Source organism: Hydractinia symbiolongicarpus, chromosome 2, assembly GCF_029227915.1.
Source record: "Hydractinia symbiolongicarpus strain clone_291-10 chromosome 2, HSymV2.1, whole genome shotgun sequence".
Classification (NCBI taxonomy): Eukaryota; Metazoa; Cnidaria; class Hydrozoa; order Anthoathecata; family Hydractiniidae; genus Hydractinia; species Hydractinia symbiolongicarpus.
In genome coordinates, this window is record NC_079876.1 from 28105725 (window position 1) to 28126306 (window position 20582).

General features: G+C 34.5%; 1 protein-coding gene across 1 annotated transcript; it reads right to left on the reverse strand.

Moving 5' to 3' along the window:
• Positions 1 to 1560: 1560 nt before the first annotated feature.
• On the reverse strand, positions 1561 to 3074 carry LOC130630067 (zinc finger MYM-type protein 1-like). The gene is made up of 2 exons (XM_057443466.1): positions 2965 to 3074; positions 1561 to 2773 (listed from the first exon to the last, which is right to left on the reverse strand). The coding sequence occupies exons 1-2, from the start codon at positions 3072 to 3074 to the stop codon at positions 1561 to 1563; spliced, it is 1323 nt and encodes a 440-aa protein (XP_057299449.1).
• Positions 3075 to 20582: the final 17508 nt, after the last annotated feature.

Below are 20582 nucleotides of genomic sequence, written 5' to 3' on the forward strand. Positions count from 1 at the left end.
GACCGTCAGCAGACCTCTTTGAGGTGACCCAGCTAGACATCCAGGGTACTTAGGTTCAGAAATATGGGTTGAAACCTACCTGCCCTTGGTTAAAGTTCTGTTCATCTGTTCAAATGTGTTGTGTCCTTTTTATTTTTTTATATATTTTTTAATTAATTCCTTGTAAAAAGGGAGAATTGCGCTTTTAGAGGCATTTTCTCTAGAGAAGTACAATCTGTAGCAGTGCGGTAACCACGAATTTCGTTTTGGGGGGGCCAGCCTAGTTTTAGTGTCTAAGGAGGCCCAACCATGGTTGGGGCCGACGGGCCAAGAAATTTTTTGAATTTTGAGTGCGCTAGATTGGCTAAAACAGCCTTTTTGAGAGTACTTTTTAAAGAAATTTAATCACTAGAAATCACGAAAATAAAGGAAAATACAGACAATTGCTCCAGTTTTCTGAGTTTTTTTTTTAAATCAGGGAATAAACGTTTACATAAATTTCATGAACAAAAGACTAAAAATGTTATGTATTGTAATAGCCAAAAGTGTCTATTCTGCTTTGGTGTTTATCGATAAATTCATCTCCTATTTGAGTTAAATCCATTTTGTCAACGGAATTAGTATGAATATGGAGGACCATCAAATTGTTCAAACGTAAATTCGTGGTTGTTGATCTAAGGTACGTTTTGACTCGTTTCAAAGCAGAAAACGATCTTTCGCTGATGGCGTTTGTGGACGGCATTACCAACAACAATTTTGCTATTTTGACAACTTCACTTAGAAGTGTTCTTTGAGATTGATCAAAACTTTGTAACAGCTTGATTAGATCGGTTACTTTGAATTTCTCTTTGTCGTAACCAAGGTTGGATGCGATGACTGGGAGTAGCGGTATTTGGACTTTAGCAAGTGACTCGTTGATATCTCCTTCGTAGAAACGACAAACTGCTTTTAGATGACTTTCCCATTCCTGACCAGTGATCGATTTTAAAAGAACTTCCTGAAAATTGACGTATGTCTTGTAATCAGGTTGATCGAATCTTTGTTGGATGTAGTTAATAACTAGATCAAAAGTTTCAAAATAAACGTGGCGATAGTGATCTTTGGCAGTGTTATGAAAATGATATGTTTCAGGAGGGCCATCTGATACTTTGTTAAAATAATCTGGCATCTTTTTTTTTCGTGGGAGTTTAGGATCAGATACTCCGAGTTGTGATTTCCAGACAAGAACTCGCTCCCAAAAATAGCTCAAACAATTCGTTGCTTCTGATCTTCTCTAACACAGCTAAGACTTCCGACACCCGTTGCTGTCCCTCTGCTGCCGAAATATCTCCTTGGAGAGACCTGCTAAGATTATCTGTATGTTTCAATAGGGTTTCACCAAGACAACAGCAGAAGACAAAATTAAAACTAGACATAACAGTCATTACTCCGTTGATTCTCACTCTCATATCTGGAAGCTTAACATTCGATAATGACCATGTCCAAAGCTCCATTAATTCCTTATGGTTTTCAAGAAAGGATTCAAGAACCTCACCTCGCACAGTCCATCGTGTAGGGGAAAACTCATCGACCGACTTGGATTCATTTCCTGTTGCTTCTCTGATATTCTTTAATTGTGTCTCTCTTTGGCGATTTTTTGACAAGTTTACATATTTCATAGGCAGTTCCAAACGCTTCTTTAAGTTCAGGGATTTCTTTTATCACATCGCCAACAGCTAAATTCAAAGCATGTCCGTAACAGTGTGTGTACAAACATTTTTCATTCAACGATTTGATTTGGGTAGCAACTCCAGATCTGTGACCAGCCATGGATGCAGCTCCATCATAACATTGGCCGCGAGCATTTTCTAATTTCAAGTTCATTTGTAAAAGAATATCTTTGATTAAAAAAACGATTTGGTCAGCACTAGTATCAGGTAGTGGATGGAGGCCAATGAACTCCTCGTGAGCCTGTAATTCATCATCAACCCGCCGAATGCAAATGACAAGTTGTTCCGTATTTGAGACATCCCCTGTTTCATCTGCAAGGATTGTGAAAATCTCAGCTGACTGAATATTTTTTGCAATGTCACGCAAAATACTAAGTGCTTCGATTCGCAGCATTTCGTTTTGAATAGCCGGTGACGTGTAGTTTTGCTTTTTTGCAAGCCATGCACTCAGTTCCTTATCATCTTTACATCGGAGTAAAAGTAACTGGTGGAAGTTCGAATTCAACTCGCTGTGTGTTTCCTCATCCCAATTGCCTCTAAACGGAAGTGATTGTCGCCCTAGATATCGAACGCTTTGCAACAGTTTTAACAGCATTCGTCTATTCCTTTCCTTTGTGGCTGCAAGATTATCTACCATCATTTCACCAATGTCCTTTGATGTACCTGGCGCAGTAATCAGTCTTTCAGTGGCTTCTTTATGGGAGTCGCTACATTCGTGTTTAGAAAATCCTCTTCCAGATTCAATCGCCTTTTTCCAATTTCGGTAGCCGGTTTCAGTAAAAACTGTCTCTGCTTTTGTTGCAGAAATCATGCTCTTTCTAAGAGCACTGAGACAAGTAAAGCAGAAAGCAGCGTCTTTATTTTGGCCGTAATGTAACCAGAGGAACTTGTCAAACCATGTTGGGTTAAACGATCTTTGTTTCGGATCTTTACCAAACGTTGTTTTTTGAAAACTTAAAGAACGAGGTTGGTTCGGTTTAGATGGATCACTCGTTGTTTCCTTAAAATTATTCTCCGGGTTTGTTGGTGCTGTCGTTGTAGGTGTCGTCGTTGTAGGTGTTGTTGTTGCTTCTCCGTTTGTTCGTCTGAAAAGCAAAACAAGTGTAAAGGTTGCTTGGATAACAGTTATGGGATGAATTAAAAAGCAGTGGTGGGGTTAACAAAGTAATTAAATATTTATTTATTAATAAGTCACTTACTTTTCAGGTCTAATGAGCCATTTTGATAAATCACTTGTTTTCTTCGGCATTTTCACTCTTTCAAATTAGTCTGTTACTTTGTTAATTCTATATTCTTACACGTTTTTTTTGAAGTCAGTCCAACTCGTTCTCGTCTTCTCACAAACACTATTTTCAGAATGTAGTTTCCATCCAATTTCATCATCATTTCCATGCAGCAAACACTATCAGAATGTAGTTTCCATCCAATTTCATCATCATTTCCATGCAGCAAGTATAAGAGTCACGCGTTTTAAAAAAATAAAAGAGTGGAAATCGGTTATAAATCATTCTCAATAAGTGTTTAGTTTGTTTATATATAACAAATGGTCTTTAGACATAAGACAAAACGTTTTTCTTAACTTGTCATAACCATCTTTGAAAAAACGTTTTTCTTAACTTGTCATAACCATCTTTGAAAAAATTATTGGGGGAAGGGGGGGGGCGGGCCCCTTGCCCCCCCCCCGGTGGTTACGGCACTGTGTAGCTTATTTCCAAAGACCTAACAGGTTGAGTTCATCATTGCGGTGGTTTGCCACCTCTTTGTAAATTATTTTCTTCTTTACATTTACAGGTGTGGACGTAATATTTGTTGTAATTGGAGTTATTGGTGGAATTATTATCCGTACTATTTACAGTGTTTGATATACCTGTTAATGGTTTTTTAACATTGTTCATTTTCTTGTTCTGTGTGATGTGGAAACAGGAAATGTATTTTTGTCTTTATCTAATAAACTGCATTCTTGACATTCATGTATAGTATGCTTAATCTTTTGACTATCTTTGACTTTCTTCTAATTGTTTTGAGAGAAATCATCTAGGTATTTTCCCCTCATTTTACTGTTCCACTTTTTCTTTCTCGCAAACGCAGTAAGTTCCTTGGACTTTCTCTCAAAATGTTTTTTCGTTATAGATATGTCAGGAAACTTCGCCATAAAATTTGAAAAATGTAAGTCACATTGATGATGACTTATATTTTTTATTCCATTCAATACTTAAGCACGCATAAAACCATTTTTATGTTTTTCTTTTCCCGCAGTTTTTGCGCGTCTTCTAATATAACAGATAAAAATCCGACACCGTATTGAAATGACGTAAAAGTACTGAAAATGACGAAACATCAATGAAAACATCGTATTTTACAGTTCGCACCACTTGGGGGCATGTGGCGTCATTGGATATTTTTTTAATCCACAGATAATATGTCGACGACTTAAAAAAAGCTGTTTATAGTTGATTGCGTATTTATTTATATGGATTTTATTAAATTAAAAAAGTAAACAAAATCTCCAAAGCGAGGCTATATCGACTTAAATACAACTACAAAAATCTGTGTCAAAAGCTGTCAGATATTTCACTGGTCTATTAGAACACTGTGTGATCTTTAGGGTTGTTTTTATGGAAACCGAATCAGGGCCTGCGAATCAAGGGGGGCCAGGGGGGAAACCCTAACGTATGGAGATGAAAGACATCGATGCACTCCAAGTTGAAACAAATGTCGACGGAAGACATTGTTAGGATTAACGATGCAGAGCAAGCGTTTCAATGTATTGACCCTGTTGAACGTACACAGGGAGATGACAGACGAACTCGTGTAATTCGACTCTTCAGGGGGTCTCACGATTTGGTCGAATTATAGGATTTCAACCTTTTTTCGGCCAAATATTAAAAGTAAAGTATGGATGCTTTGCGCAGCGTAAAATACTGTGCGTTGGCTATAAGAAAGGGTACAAGTTTTTTGTTTTAGTTTTGTAAGAATCACTACTTCTATTTTTTCAACAATAATGAACAATTATTTGTTTTGAAAAAAGTCAGTAATGGAAGATTGTGTCAAACCGGCTAATCTTCTTTGCTTGATTTACTCTGATACTTTCACAAGCAAGGGATCTAACTGCAAATCAGCTGTAAATAATGCTAATCTATTCAGAACTTCGATTGCTTCATTAACTTTATTTCGTGATGGTGGTGATATTGGGTTCTCATCCTCGTCATTGCTGAAATCTTCAAGTTCAACTTGGCTGTGAAACGTATTTGTTAACTATTTGGTAAATAGACAATGATTGAGATTCGTTTGTCACGATCTTTCTGTCAAAATCAATGAGGGTGTCAGCATTAAGGTCTTCAGGTAATAAGTCTGGCCTTGCTTCACGAAGTTGATTCAGGTCAAACTGCAACTCTTCTACATTTTTCTTCCTCGCTGTCGCCTTTGCACTATCCATCTCTTTAAATGGATCGTCATCATCATCTATAGCAGCTTTACCAGCGTCTTCGGAGATCCCAGACTTTCGAAAACAGTTGATAATCGTTCTCTCAGTCACATCATTCCAAGCTGTTCTAAGCATCATCATGGCTTCGAGAATTGATGTTTGGGGCAGTTTTTTAACCTTTTCTAATTCTTTTATTTTCTTACGAATAACAAGGGATCGGTATTTAGCCTTCAATGACCTGAAAGGTACAGAGAAGAGAAAGAGTGATAAAAACATATGATAATCGTTTTTTCCTGTATAAGTGATTAAAGGTGTTTCCCACTAGGCAAATTTAATAACAAGATGAAAGGAAGATGTGTTTAGTTTAATAAGTTTAAACTGATGTAATGTTGCAACTTACAATTTCTTCCTTTTCATAACGGCACCGTTAAGTTTGTCTAGTGGTAAACAAGTTTTACAGCTCACTCATTTTCCAGTAACAATGACATTAGCAATGTTCATTGAATTTAGCTCGTAAAAAGTAAGACTGTTTTAGCATATCGACTAGTTTCGAACGTCAACTTTCCCGAGTGCTACAAAATTAACTATCGAGTTCGATCCTCTATTCGTTTCGATCTATCAACCCGTTAACTCGATCCGCTATTTTTGTAACACTTTGGAAGTTGACGTCCGAACATTTTTAATCACAACTTCTAATAAGGGAATTTTCATTACCTCTCTTTCCAACCTCTCAACCATCCATTATATGCTGTAAAATACTTGTAGCTGAGTGCTTTCGCAAATTCTTGCGCTTTTTCCACTAGAATAGGACCATTGATTGGAATGTTGTGACCACGCATTGATTTAAGCCACTTCAACAAGGCTTCATTCAACATATCGTAAGTTCCTGTTTTGACACGCTGACGTTTTAATGACGAATTTTCAAACGAATCAAAGATCTTTTGTTTGTTTTTCATCTAGGTAGAATTGGTACTGCCGGAAACATTAAAATGTTCAGCCACATATTTACGCGGCCTACCTATTTCTAGCTCTTTCAACGCATCATATTTAACTTTCAAAGTGACTTCATTGTGCTTTCTTTTAGTTGTCATTTTGACTTGTTTGTATCATCAGCTGCGCCAGTACTCGAAACAAAAATTTTAAACGTAAACAAGCATTAGAATTTCATGATTCGATTTAAGAAAATTTCCAAAGTCGAATTACATGATGAAAAACATGACAAGGGGACTGAAGAATTTGGTCGATTTACATGATTTGTCGACTTACAGGAGGTCGATTTACATAAGTTCAACTGTATGTATGAATTCAATATAGATATATGTATATGTGTATAATCTACCTGAACTTCGTGATGGTACTTGCAACACATTTTGGGAAGGCTGTATTTTCTCTGGTGTTCCTAAAAATTTAAATCATATTTTTAAATTTTTATTTAATAAAAATTTTACATATAAAATACTAAGTTCAAACAAATTTTAGTGATTAAAATTTTTTAAAGAATTCAATTTTTAATATATTTTTTTTCTATTCCCTGTCCTTATTACAATGTTGATGTTTTTTTTCTACTGATAAATACGTTGCATTGCTACAAGAAACTCGAAGATTCATTTTCTTAAGTAGAATATTTATAAACACGTAATATGACCATTTTAATACGAAAAGGGACAAGGTTCTTCTGTATCTCTGAACATGCTCAACATAAGAAACCCATTTTATTACAAGCTCGTGAGCTTGTATTAAAACGCAAATGTGTCCTACAAGAATGGAAATTTTTGCCTCTCTGAGCACCGACACGCGAGTCGTCGTGTGTTCGAATCTCATCTTGGTAACTATTTTTACTTTTTTTTCTTTTTTCTTTTTTAAAAAGATAAGACAAGTGTTCAAAACACTTGTTTAACTAACTAGTAAACAAAGGTGTTTCCACCAAACTTTTTAAAAGTGAATGTAGGCAGAATTAACTGAATTAATGAATTTCGCAAATTTTGGGGTTTGTGGATTTGTGGTCTTTCTTCTTCCTGTCAGTCGGTTCACCCAAGACGGACCCATCGAAAATTAAAAGTTCGAGGAATTTTCCGTTCAGGAAGGTCTCACAAATCGATAGACAGCTTTTTGTAAACTTTATTCGCGAGGTTGTTTGCGTATATCATACGTCTTGTTTTTTTTAAAAAGGGAAACATACCTTTCTGTGGCTTTAGGTCTTTTATTTTTATTGTCAAATGTTTAATATCAATATCATGTTTTTCTATCATTTCCCTGTTCTCTTTACCTGATTATAGAGGTTTGTATATTGGCATATTATTTCCGTGATAGCGGTATTGATATCAGTAAAGTTATCCACATATTTTTCTAGTGTCAACACACGATCCAATAAAATATTAACTTCAGATGCAGTACTTTCATGCAATTCTAATAAATTCTTTTGTCCCTCTTCTATGTATGATGTCGCAAATTTAAAGTAAGTTAGCTTGTGTGGATCTAATGGTTCAGTTTTCAAATCAAGCATATTTCCACTTCTGCAACCCAAAACCATTTTATATATCTTCTAGTTCAGTCCATTTTGTTGAAAATTCATTATTATCCGTCAACATGGGATTTCCATAGTGATACAAGAAGTGTCGCATGCGACGAGCTTTTAGTGAATTGGCTCTTAATCCTTGAACAGACAAAGGTGGGTTACTATCATCCCATCCAAAAACAGGAGCAGGTATTTCTTGTGCAATGTTTTAACAGAATCACCATTAAAGGAATGTCAAATTCTCTTGAATCAGTTCGCTTTGTGGCTGGGTATAATAAATTCCAATGTGCTGATGTGATGCGATTTTTAGTTTTCAATTTACTCAACTGTGGTTGAAACTTTTTTAGTTCTCGAAATAAACCAACAGGATCTTCTGGTAGTCCATGATAAAAATGATTATTAAATGTATTATGAAAAATATTTCGAACACCTTTCTTATGATAGCATTCTGAAACCAAACACAATCCCATCCAGTAGTTTATTTTTGTGACTGGAGCAGATTGAGAAATAGCTGATGCGACTGCAGCACTGGCCATTGTTTGTAATAAAGGTAAATCAGAGAAAAAATATATATCATATATCTACACACACAAATTTTCATGAGTATATACTATAATTTTTAAATTTTTGAATTTAATTTTACGGATTTCTGCAATATGATCATAAGAAATAAAAACATAAATAAATAAATTAATTAAATAAATTAAAATTAGAATAGAAATAATTGATATTACCATAAAATCTGTGTAAATAAATTACATCAAGATCAACACATTTTCCATGACACTTTCTTTTGGGAACAATTCTAAATGTAAGCAAATGTATATATGGTATTTTGTTTTACGTTTATTAACTTAAAGTATAAATATTTCACAAATTTCAAAACTGAATAACTGCGAGCTATAACTAGACAATAGAAATTTAAACATAACTATAAACTTAAATGTAACTTTTATAAACTTAAAAAATAGAATTTAAATATAACTATATAAACTTTATTCGCTATAATATTCCCACAAATTTTGGTTGGCAATAAAATGATTAACTCTATGGGTGCAATAATAAAAAACAAAAAAGCAGTATATATGTTTTTTTTTATTTATATAATTTTAACTCTTCATCACTTACAGTAAAGTGTATAAATAAAACACTACATTTTTAAAAAGCACATCACAACTGCAATTAAAAAGATATATATTAAAAATGGAAGCAAATTGTTGATAAAAATTTAGCACAATATCTCCTTGCTATTTGATATAAAGGATTTTGTTGGAAAAAAAATTGTAAATAAATATTAATGCCCCGAGAAAACAGTGTTTATTTACATAAGGTTTTGTATTTCCTTAGATTAAATTTAACCACAAGGTTATAAACTGTTCTTAATGATGTATATAGTTGAAGTGCAGTAATGAATAAATGCTTCATGCATTCCCGTACGAGTCAACTAAGAAATTCTTATCAGCAAATTGCAGACAGCTAATAATTACTGTTGAGAGGTTAAAGATTTTGAAAACAATAAGGCAATTCCGTCAGCAAATGTCAAGTGCCGACATGGACAAGATGACGCTTTACCTCTTGGTAGACCGACCGTATATATATCTTGGTGATAGAAAATACCAATGTAATCAGGGCAAAGATAAAAATGTTGCAAAAAAGAATAGCATCACTCAGACAGGGAAAATAGACTTACTTCTTAATGACTACCCTGAGATGTGTAAAACAAGAAAGCTCACACAAGCAACCAAAAAAAAGGATTTTCCTGTAGAGTTCCATGTGAATTTTTTTAACTTTCCAGAGTGCACAATAAGCAAAAATACTTCATTGCAAAGAAGAGCAACCTCTAAAAAGATTAAAAAGGCGTTTGAATATATATGTAATTCAACATCTATATACAAAATGTTTTAGCAAGTCAGAGTACATCACCACATTTCCAAAAGTGCTTCGTGTTTTTCTTGTTTTTGGTTGTTGTCGTGTTATTAACGCAACAATGTATTGAATATTTGTTTTCTTAGACGGCCATCATTTTCACAATATGGGTGAATCAGCTGGTCTTGCAGAGCCTCTTGACTATAGAGTCGAAAAATTCTTAAAACAGCCCATCAGATCAGGATGTAGAAATTTGCAATGGTCCAACAGTTAGTACAGCATCAGGTGTTTGCTAGTGTATTGTGGTAGAAACAGGAAGTTTGCGAGATGTGGATAAAGAAATTCTAATGCTAAAGGAAGATTTCTGAACAAAAATATTTTCAAACATTAAATCTAAAAAATGAAACTTTTGGCAAAAATTAAAATACTTTATGGAAGAGTTTGCACTCAGACTTCTGAAAATGTAATTGCTGAATTAACTGAGGGGGGTGACAATCTTATCGATATAACTAATATGTAAGTAGAGTAAGAACGGTCTTTTTATTGAAACCAAAACGAAAATACAAAGATAATATATTTTGCAGAAATCTGCCTGCAGGAGAGAAGTTTAAGCACCCATTCACGAAACAAGTTGGTGCAACAGCTGAACAGTTACACCTTAAATTGATTATTCCCTTAGATTTTATTTCATTTATCATCCATAATAAGCAATCAAAAGTTTTACTTCTGATTTTAACAACAGTAACTGTTCAGCTGTTGCACCAACTTGTTTTGTGAATGGGTGCAAAGTTTTACTTCTGATTTTAACAACAGTAAGTCGTATATTAGGGCAATCAACTAAAGCACATACCACCTTGGTGTTTGCTGATAAATTTACAGATTCTTTAATCAAGCTGGAGATATCAGTATTTGCAGTTGCAGTAACAGCAAGAACACGAAGATTCTCTCTACATATGATCTTAGTTCCTTTAATCTTGAGAATGCTTCACGAAAGGGCTTTTAAGAAAAGGGATTAATACTTAAAGAACCCCTGAAAAATAATTTTCTAACACTTACATATAAAAGTACTTAAAATATTGTGAGTACTTATATTATTATATTAATAAAATGACCCGGCTGAAAGAAAGTGGAGTGCTCACTTTCGTTACGCAAATGTTAAAAATTGAACGTTTTCTTGGGCCTAGCGACATGTGTCATAGCCAGACAAAAAAGTGGTCCAGACAGGATTTGCACCTGCATATTCGAGTTTTCAATATGTGTATATATCTAACAGAATACCAACTAAAAGCTGGATCATGAACTGAAAAAGGCAGCTTCAGTGGACTTAATGTTTAAACAATTATAGCTATGCTTAATTACAAAATGCAATATAGAATGTGTGCACATGAAACAGGACATGTGTGTCTGTGCAAGTAACTGGACATAACCAGGAGCCCCCATGACTATCTAAACTAAAAGTAAATAAAACATCCATGTGACTTTGTGAACGTCATCCACAACAAGGCAAACAGCATTTTTATGAAAATATTTAGAGCTCAGTACATCAGTCCATTTTTTGTTATTAATCCATAATTCAGGAGATCCAAATACTACATTGTACTGTCCAGATAAAACCTTTACGGTGTCTACATCACAGCCAATACGGACTGCACATAATTTTAATTCTTCGATTGAATTTCCTTGCTTTACTTGGTCATCCATTAATGCCACTAGTGGAGAAATAACATTAACCGATATTTTTTTCTGAACTTTTTCACAATTTAATAAGACAATTGAAAATGAACTAAAATGGTCCCAATTTTCTCAGCATCAGGGTAATTTCGTTTAGATATTATTTTTAGGTGACTTAGAACACTGGATTGTAATTAGCCGCAACGATTTTGATGAGATGAAAGTTTAAGATTTTTTACGTTCTTTGGGGTACGGCATATCCCCAAGTTATTCTTAAATCAGCATGCCAAACAGCATTTAGCGAATCACCAACTTGGAAAATAACCATGATGTCAGTGCAACAACAAAACAACGTAGTCAACTATGGTGTATTTTCATTACTTCTGCCGTCGATTTCGCGCATGGATTAAAACCAGAAGCTGGCAAGTACAAAGTGTCAAAAATGCACAATGATTTGCTAACGTGTTTTCAATTGGAAGAATCTTCTCCATTGAGTAGAGATGGGCAGAGCTAAGGTTTTAAATATAAAGATATTTTGTGTTTGTTGACAAATGTACGACAAAAATGAGAAACAATTTCATCACTCAATGTGCCAACTGTGACAAAATGGTTCCAGGATAAATGTGTGCATATTCCTAAAAAAGTATTTTTAAGGAAGCAGTATGGTAAATTACACCTCTTCTGTATAAAGCATTTTTTCAACTTTCCTTTTAAAAAAGCATTATAAAAGTATATATGTACTTGTTAACAAAAGTTTGTTCTACAATATTATGAAAAAAAATTGAAATGTTGTTACAGAAAAAAAATATAGTGGAAAGTCTTAAAAAGTGGGTGTGGCCAACTGTGAAGGGCTTAGTCTCAAAAGTATACCAGTTTACAGAAAAAAAGTATGTCCACATCTTTAACATACTCTGAATTTAAATCGCGTGTTTCATTTTTTTCTCAACTTTATTCGTTTTGAAAATATGCTGTAAAACATCTATAAGATCCCAAAATTAACACTCATTTTTTTTTTCTTTTAATCACTCTTGCATTTAAATTAGCTGACCAAAAATTAAAATGAGACACGCGGGTAGAGATCAAACACTCGTGAAGCCGAAATCGAAAGTTTCAGGACGTCATCTAATGTATTTTTGAGACAGATCCCTTTTAAGAAGAGTTGGCAACCGAAAAAGCAAAAAAAGGCCGGGAAATTCGCCCACAATAACGCATTTTGTGAGGGGGGTCATATATGACCCCCCTGGCCGCCAAAGAGTTAAGTTTTCCCTGACTTTCTTATTACAAAATGTCATCGAGAAAAAGAATGGAAAAAAGAGCTGATTAAGAAAAAAAATTACATCAAAGACATTCAACTGAATTTAAAAAAATATTTAGCTTCCTTAGATAATGCGGTGATGTGTTACTCCCGACCCCAAGCTAAATTTGGACACTCTAACGGGTTCCCTGCACTTTGGGAAAAAGTTCTTGCCCTTATACTATCACCGCGCCGCCTTATCTGGAAAATGGAATTTCTAGAAATCTAAAAGGGATTTTTTGTCTGATTTTCAAGTCTTTTTCTGGTTAAGATTATTTTCAAGAATTCCAAAAAGCATGTCAGAGAACACAAATTAAAATTCTCCACATTGACTCTCCAAAGAATTGGAACACTGTATCTCATCGGGTTAATTGAAAACTTAAATTAAGAAAATCTAAGGTAGGAAAAGTAACGCTGGGTCTCAAACGATTTTTCTGCGGCCAAATTCTGGCCGCGCTTTTTGATTGGCTAATTCTATTGTTCTTTGCTCACGTGATTATTGTCGGGGAAAGCCCTTTTCATCCCGAATATTACGATGTGGCCAGGCTTGGTAAACAACTCAGACATAAATTAAATTGGCCTCCGAAGCGATTAGCATTGGCGGCGAAGAAGACCTGAGGTTTTTATGTAATGCAATTTTACACAGAGTTGATGACACTATGAAGGCCCTTTACCACACTTTCTTGGGGGCAGATACCTTGTGTCTTTTACTTACAAGCTCAGGAAAAGTTTAATTTTTCAGCTGATTCCTGAAGTTTGGAGAAAAAGCTCAGAAAAATGACGAAAACCCAATTGTTGTTGTTATTTCTCCACTAGTGGCATTAATGGATGACCAAGTAAAGCAAGCAAGTTCAATGGAAGAATTAAAATTATGTGCAGTCCGTATTGGCTGTGATGTAGACACCGTAAAAGTTTTATCTGGACACTACAATGTAGTATTTGGATCTCCTGAATTATGGATTAATAACAAAAAATGGACTGATGTACTGAGCTCTAAATATTTTCATAAAAATGCTGTTTGCCTTGTTGTGGATGACGTTCACAAAGTCACATGGATGTTTTATTTACTTTTAGTTTAGATAGTCATGGGGGCTCCTGGTTATGTCCAGTTACTTGCACAGACACACATGTCCTATTTCATGTGCACACATTCTACATTGCATTTTGTAATCAAGCATAGCTATAATTGTTTAAACATTAAGTCCACTGAAGCTGCCTTTTTCAGTTCATGATCCAGCTTTTAGTTGATATTCTGTTAGATATATATACATATTGAAAACTTGAATATGCAGGTGCAAATCCTGTCTGGATCAATTTTTTGTCTGGCTATGACACATGTAGCTAGGCCCAAGAAAACGTTCAATTTTTAACATTTGCGTAACAAAAGTGAGCACTCCACTTTCTTTTAGCCGGGTCATTTTATTTATATAATAATATAAGTACTCACAATATTTTAAGTACTTTTATATGTAAGTGTTAGAAAATTATTTTTCAGGGGTTCTTCAAGTAATAATCATAGCAAGCCTTTTCGTGGACATTCTCAAGACTAAAGGAACTAAGATCCATATGTAGAGAGAATCTTCGTCTTCTTGCTCTTACTGCAACTGCAAATACTGATATCTCCAGCTTGATTAAAGAATCTGTAAATTTATCAGCAAACACCAAGGTGGTATGCGCTTCAGTTGATCGCCCTAGTATACGACTTACTGTTGTTAAAATCAGAAGTAAAACTTGATTGCTTATTATGGATGATAAATGAAATAAAAGCTAAGGAAATAACCTGCCCAAAAATAATAATATACTGTCGTACTATCACCCTTGTTGGTTGGATGTTTGACAAGCTTTCAATTAACCTTGGAAAATATGCATACATAAATCAAGATTCAAAAAAATCCTGCGAAGCGTTTGATTGGTATTTTCCATTCAGAAAGCAGTAAAAATCGAAAAGAAAAAGTTATGTCATCTTTGACGGAAACAGGACTTATTAGAGTTGTTGTTGCCACCAGCTCACTGGGTTGCGGTATTAACTGCAAAGATGTTGAGTATGTTGTGCATTTTGGGTCAAGTTTTGGTTTAGCAGACTACTGTCAACAATTTGGTAGAGCAGAAAGAGGGAGTGCACAACAAGCTCATGCCATTTTATATCATTATCCGCAAGTTAGTAAGAAAGTGATTAAGGAAGATATTATTTCATATATCCGTACTGCTGATAGGAGATGTTTACGTGTCTCATTATAATCACAATTTTCTAATAATAGCAGCAAAATATTACCTATTCTTCCCAAGCATAACTGTTACTGCTTTTGTTCAAAGAGCTGTACATGTGAATGTTGTCCAAGTACCAATACCTAATTTTAGCCGTATTGTATCACAAGCAGGTAAGGATTTCTTGTTTCAACTGTTAGAAGGATATCGAACTGGGTTGTATGTTTCACAAAACCATTTGTTTGCACCTGTGTCAAGTGTTTGTGGAATTGACAGCAAGATTGCTTCAGAAATAATTGAAAATGCACCATTTATTTCATGTTTGGATGACATATATAACAGAAGTAGTATTGTTGATTACAATACAGCTATTTATTTATTTATTTATTTTATTTATTTAACGAATGTTTATACAGGATTTGCATGTCAGTATATAAAACACTGTTATAAATATGCGTCCTGAAAATAAAATGTTAAAAATATTAATATTCATTTAAAATGGTTATATACAATAGATAAAAAGTAAATATGTAATGTGAAGATTATGTATATTTGTACGGAATAAAATGAGAGACAAAAAGAGAGAAAGACTATATCGAGAAAAACAGGGAAACAAACTAAGAAACTGTCACAAAACGGTGCACTATATAGAGTCCTCAGTTGAAAAAGAATGTTAACACAAAACTCAAAAAGATTGTGTCAAAAGCTAAACCAGGCTGTATGGAAAACACACTCACAAATACACTTATCAAACAAAATGTGCTTGACACAAAGCTTTAAATTCCTCAAAAATTTCACATTGCCTAATTCCAATGGGTAAAGAGTTGAATAAACTCACACCCATTGAAAAGAAGCTTCCCTTTGCAAATTCTAATTTCACTTTAGGTATAAATAAAAGAAAACCGTTGTTTCTTGTTGTTCTTTGATGACGCTTCACAGTGAAGTAGTCTTGAAAGTTATCACAGACATTACCATCCAAACATTTTTTAACAAACAGCACAGCTCGTTTTTCAATTTCTTTTCTGATCTCAGGAACATTTTGTTGAGTCAGAATTCTAGCACGATTGTCAATGGATTCGAGTCTCTTTATTTGAGTATCACTGAATTTGAGCTGAACGTTACTGCAATAGGATAATCCTGGTAAAATAATAGCTGTGTAGATCTTTCTAACAGCATCCGCAGTAAGACCCATTTTGAGTGAACTTAACAAACGTAGCTTGTTCGAAGCTCTTTTGTAAATCGTGTTGAAGTTTTCGTTCATGTTCAAAGATGGATCCAAAACAGTACCAAGATACTTATAATGTGTAGTTGAAGATATTGGAACGTCATTGTAATATAAATTCATTTGTCGTGAATACACCGAGAGTCGTTTTTGAGTTCCAAATACCATTGACTCGGTCTTTCCTTTTCTGAGATTTATTACTAATTCGTTATCTTTGAGATATTCGGCTATCTTCTCGACATCGTAATTGAACTTGTCTTCGATGTCTTGTAACCGTTTGCTCGCAAAATATAACACCGTGTCATCTGCAAACTCTATGACTTCAGAATATTTAACGCACTCTTCAAAGTCATTGAAATAAAGTAAAAACAAGATAGGTCCTAAGATGGATCCTTGTGGTACACCACAGACAATACTTTTCTCTTCGGATGCTACGTTGTTTACTACGCAATACTGCTTTCTATTGAAGAGGTAGTCTGAGAACCAATTCAAAGCAATTCCTTTAATACCATAAGAACATAATTTTGACAGTAATAATCCATGACTAAGAGTGTCAAATGCTTTTGACAAGTCAACAAAAATTGCACCAACTAGATTGCCACTGTCTACTTCTTTCCTGATGTTGTCCGTTAATAACGTAGTCGCCATCTCCGTTGATCGTTTTCGACGGTACCCAAATTGATTTCGAGAAAGTAAGTTATTTGATTCTAGATAATCAATTAATTGGTGATGAACAGCACGTTCTAGAATCTTGGAAACTATAGGAAGAACTGAGATAGGTCGATAGTTTGTTTCTTCAGATGAATTTCCTCCCTTAAAAAGTGGCGTAACTTTTGCGATTTTCCAGTCCGACGGTATTGTACTGGTACGCAGCGACAGGTTTATAATGAATGCTAATGGTTGAGAAAGGAGTGTAGCAGCATCTTTCAAAACACCCGGTGGTATGTCATCTGCACCGGTGGCTTTCTTTCTCTTCAAAGATTTTAATTCTTTTTCGACAAACACTTTCGTGACGTAATGAAAATGAAAGAGTTTATCAGTCCTGGCCGAAATTATTGGAGTATATCTCCATATAAGGTTTCGTAATGGAAAAGCGACGTCCTTCAATTTTCTAGCGCAATCTGAAAAGTATCGACAAAATTTGTTAGCGTAAAGAAGTTTCTCAGCTGCATCCGGCTGATCACTATTTGTTGGAGATGATGACTTTCCTGCAGGAAATATGCTTTTGATTGTTTTGCAAAACTTACGAGGATTATGCCGGTTTTCCACTAACAAGTTTTTCTGATAACCATTTCTTGCAACTCGAATTTTGTTGTTACAAAGATTTTTTAATTGTCTGTACAAACATTAATCTGACGCTTTCTTCGTTTTTCGTGCCTTTCTCAAGAGTTTATCTCGATTGTTCATATGTTTCTTAATTTCAGCACTCAACCACGGACAGGAACGTCCTTTTACCATTTTGGTTATAACGGGAGCGTGCTTGTCGATTATAGCATGTACTGTTGTTTTAAAATATTCCCAGGAACTTTCCACGGAACTCATTTCATACATAGGTTGCCAATCATGATTATTTATGTCTGTGTTCAATTTTTCAGGGTCATATTTGTTGTAATTTCGACATCGTGTGGTGCGCGATTTAAACTTTTGATGGTTAACTTTTCTTACGCAACCAATACAATCGTGATCACTCAGACTCAGAGGTAGAACGTCCGTGTGGGAGATCGTCGAACTTTTGTTAGTAAATATCACATCAATTAATGTTTCAGTGTCTTGCGTAAAGAAGTGTTGTATATTATTGGTGAAGTTTTTGGTGATATTGATGATCATGATAAATTAGATTGCGCTGCAGCAAGTGAAATAGCACCTTGTCTGCAAGCTGTTGAACTGGTAGGCCATAACAACCTTGCCTTACATGATTCAATACTAAGCATAGATGGCGAAATTAGTGCAGATGATTTTTCAGATAGTGAACCATTGTGTTAAAAAAAAATTTTAGAGTTTATTTACAAATTTATATAAATGATAAATGTGTAAACATTCGTAAAATCTTTATATTTATACTTTTACTAACGCATGTAAATGTTTAAGTACCATATGTTCACAACTATTTACTATTAACATTATATATAAGTTATATCGATAGCATACTGTCTCTATATAAAGTCTAAAATTCAATTTTCTTTTGCAGATTCCAGTTAGCAAAGTCTGCTATTTTTAAACTACTCAGTATATCTTCATTGAATCGTGGAAAAAAATTGAAATTCTCGATTAGTAATGTCCTCAAAAACGTTTGCAGAATAGTATTCGTTTGTACGTTTTATCGCATCATCTTTGAACTTTGGCTCTTTTCTACAACCATGTTTCTTTGCATCACACATTTCATCAGCATGGTCTGTGATAACTTTGAGATTGCCAATAGATTTTGCAACACGGTCAGCATTTGATCCGTTTACGTTTCACCTTAGCCCCTTAAGCAGTTCTTTCAAATAGTTGTTTAAGTGCTCAAGGTGAATGTCACAGGAAATGTTCTTTCCAGCTCTCTCATGTGTGTTAACAAATCTTCCCCAGATGAGATTAAAAGCCGCTTTTGGTTGATGCAACAAAGCAGTTTTAAAACAGAGAATGCGTATTTTGTGTGATGGAATGTTTTATAATAAAGAAGACCCATTTTATAAAGTTCTAAGAGTCTTGGGCCATCACCTTCTCTTATGGCGTCATTAAAATCCGAAAAAAATATATTGAATTGTAGGCATGCACTCATGTATGAAATTTGTGATCAGTGCTCTCTCTTTTTTGCTTCTGACACTAATGTTTCCATTCTGTTGTAACCATGTGTTGCTACCTTGTGTCTATCACGGAAACCTTTATATCTAAATGGCGGGTGTTTGCATATGTCAACAAACTTAGGAGTGAAGAGCTTTAATTTGGGAATACTATTCTCTTTCAAAGAATCTTTATTTTGTAACTTTGGGTAAGGGTATGTCGCAATAAACCTAAAGTTAAAAAATCTGCATGATTCAACAGTATTAAAGTACTATACACTTTTTAAGAAACAATCTTAATTTTTTACGAGATGTAATTAAAAGATAGTTGTTGACAAGGTTGACTACGTATTGTATTTTTATCTTACCTTGTAATAATATTATTATATCACCTTCAAACCATTGTGTCAACGCTTCATTGTCATTTTTTATTTCCTTAGGAATAGGATCACCTAGAACAAAGTATTTTAGCTTATTTTACACGTTATAAATAAATTTTTTTATTCAACCTTATCCTTACGGTTTTTTTTCTCTATTTTACAATTTCGGACAGTGAGTGTGTCAGAAATAGAAAAAAGCTTGAAAACGGGGTTGTCTGTCATACCAAATTCAATCATAGCAGCAGTTAGGATTTGAGCATCTGTCTCTTTATCATTGAATTCCTTATATGCAATAAAGTTTAACTGTGGTCCCTGTTTTGCATTTGTTGTCCTTAACACATTTATTGCCCAAGCGGACGTTCCAACCTCTTTCCCTGAATTCTTAAGAAATATACTGTCTTTTATCTAAATTGACAAAAGATATATGTAACTTGTCATCTTACTAGAAATGCTTACAGTTTATATGAGTACACAAGTTCAATACGCATACACATCCTTACGGCATAAAGAACAACTTTAGCATGCCAATCTTCGAACTTTGGTGTAATTCCTTGTAGTTTTTCATAGTTTGTCTCACCGTCTAACAATGCTTTTTAAACATTGACAGCCCTTTCTTCGGTTAGTTGATCACCACCAAGCTGTATTGAATGAATCACTTCTGTCAAATTTTCTGTTTGTGTAAGAGTAGTTGTTTTGTATTTGTCGCAAAATTTCGATCATGTGAGACGATTCGTTTTCTTGACGAAATATTAGGCCAAGAGGTACCTAGAAAAACATTATGTAACGATTTAATATTTTTTCTATAAACGACATATTTTTATATTCCTATTCTGAGTTGTAACTTACGACTTCTGATTTTTTAGCCATTTCTCTTCTGTATTTGTGCGGTATACGCCAGGGAACTATTTTTTTCAATGGTTCAAATGTGGTGATCACGCGTCCCAACAATACTGTATAGTCGCGAAACATTGTTTGCTGACAGCTCGGACCAGGTAGTAAACCAAACTGTTCATAACTTTGGAGAGGAAAATAGTGGGGACAAATCTGTGTGGGTAATTGCCATTTTCACGTCCTTGATGTCGTACGTGCTTATTGAACATGTCAATATTGTCTCCAGCAATCTGAAAAAGAATTTTTAGAAGTACTGCATTTTACGTGAAAAAAAATTAACCATGCAATTCATTTTAATCAAACTCGTCCTGCGCTCCAATACCTATAAAAAAAGCAAAAAAAAATTCTTACCTGATGTTCCGTAATCTTATCGTTGAGGTTGACAAGTATTAACTCCTTTAAATCTTTTATTTTATTCTTAAATAATGTGGCGTCAATGTGTTCACCGTGTGTAGCTAAGTTTATTGCGATATCATTTTCCAAAATTTCAGTTAATGAAATCGCTGTTACATACACATGAATCCAAAAGCCTGTCGTGCAATAGTTTGCATTGATAAGCCTCCTCTCGTCTACGTTTCTATTCGAGGCCTTAAAGTCGTGATTTCGTGAAATAGCCTTGTTTTTTTTAATGCAGTTGCAGTTGTTATCTCAAGATGGTCAAACC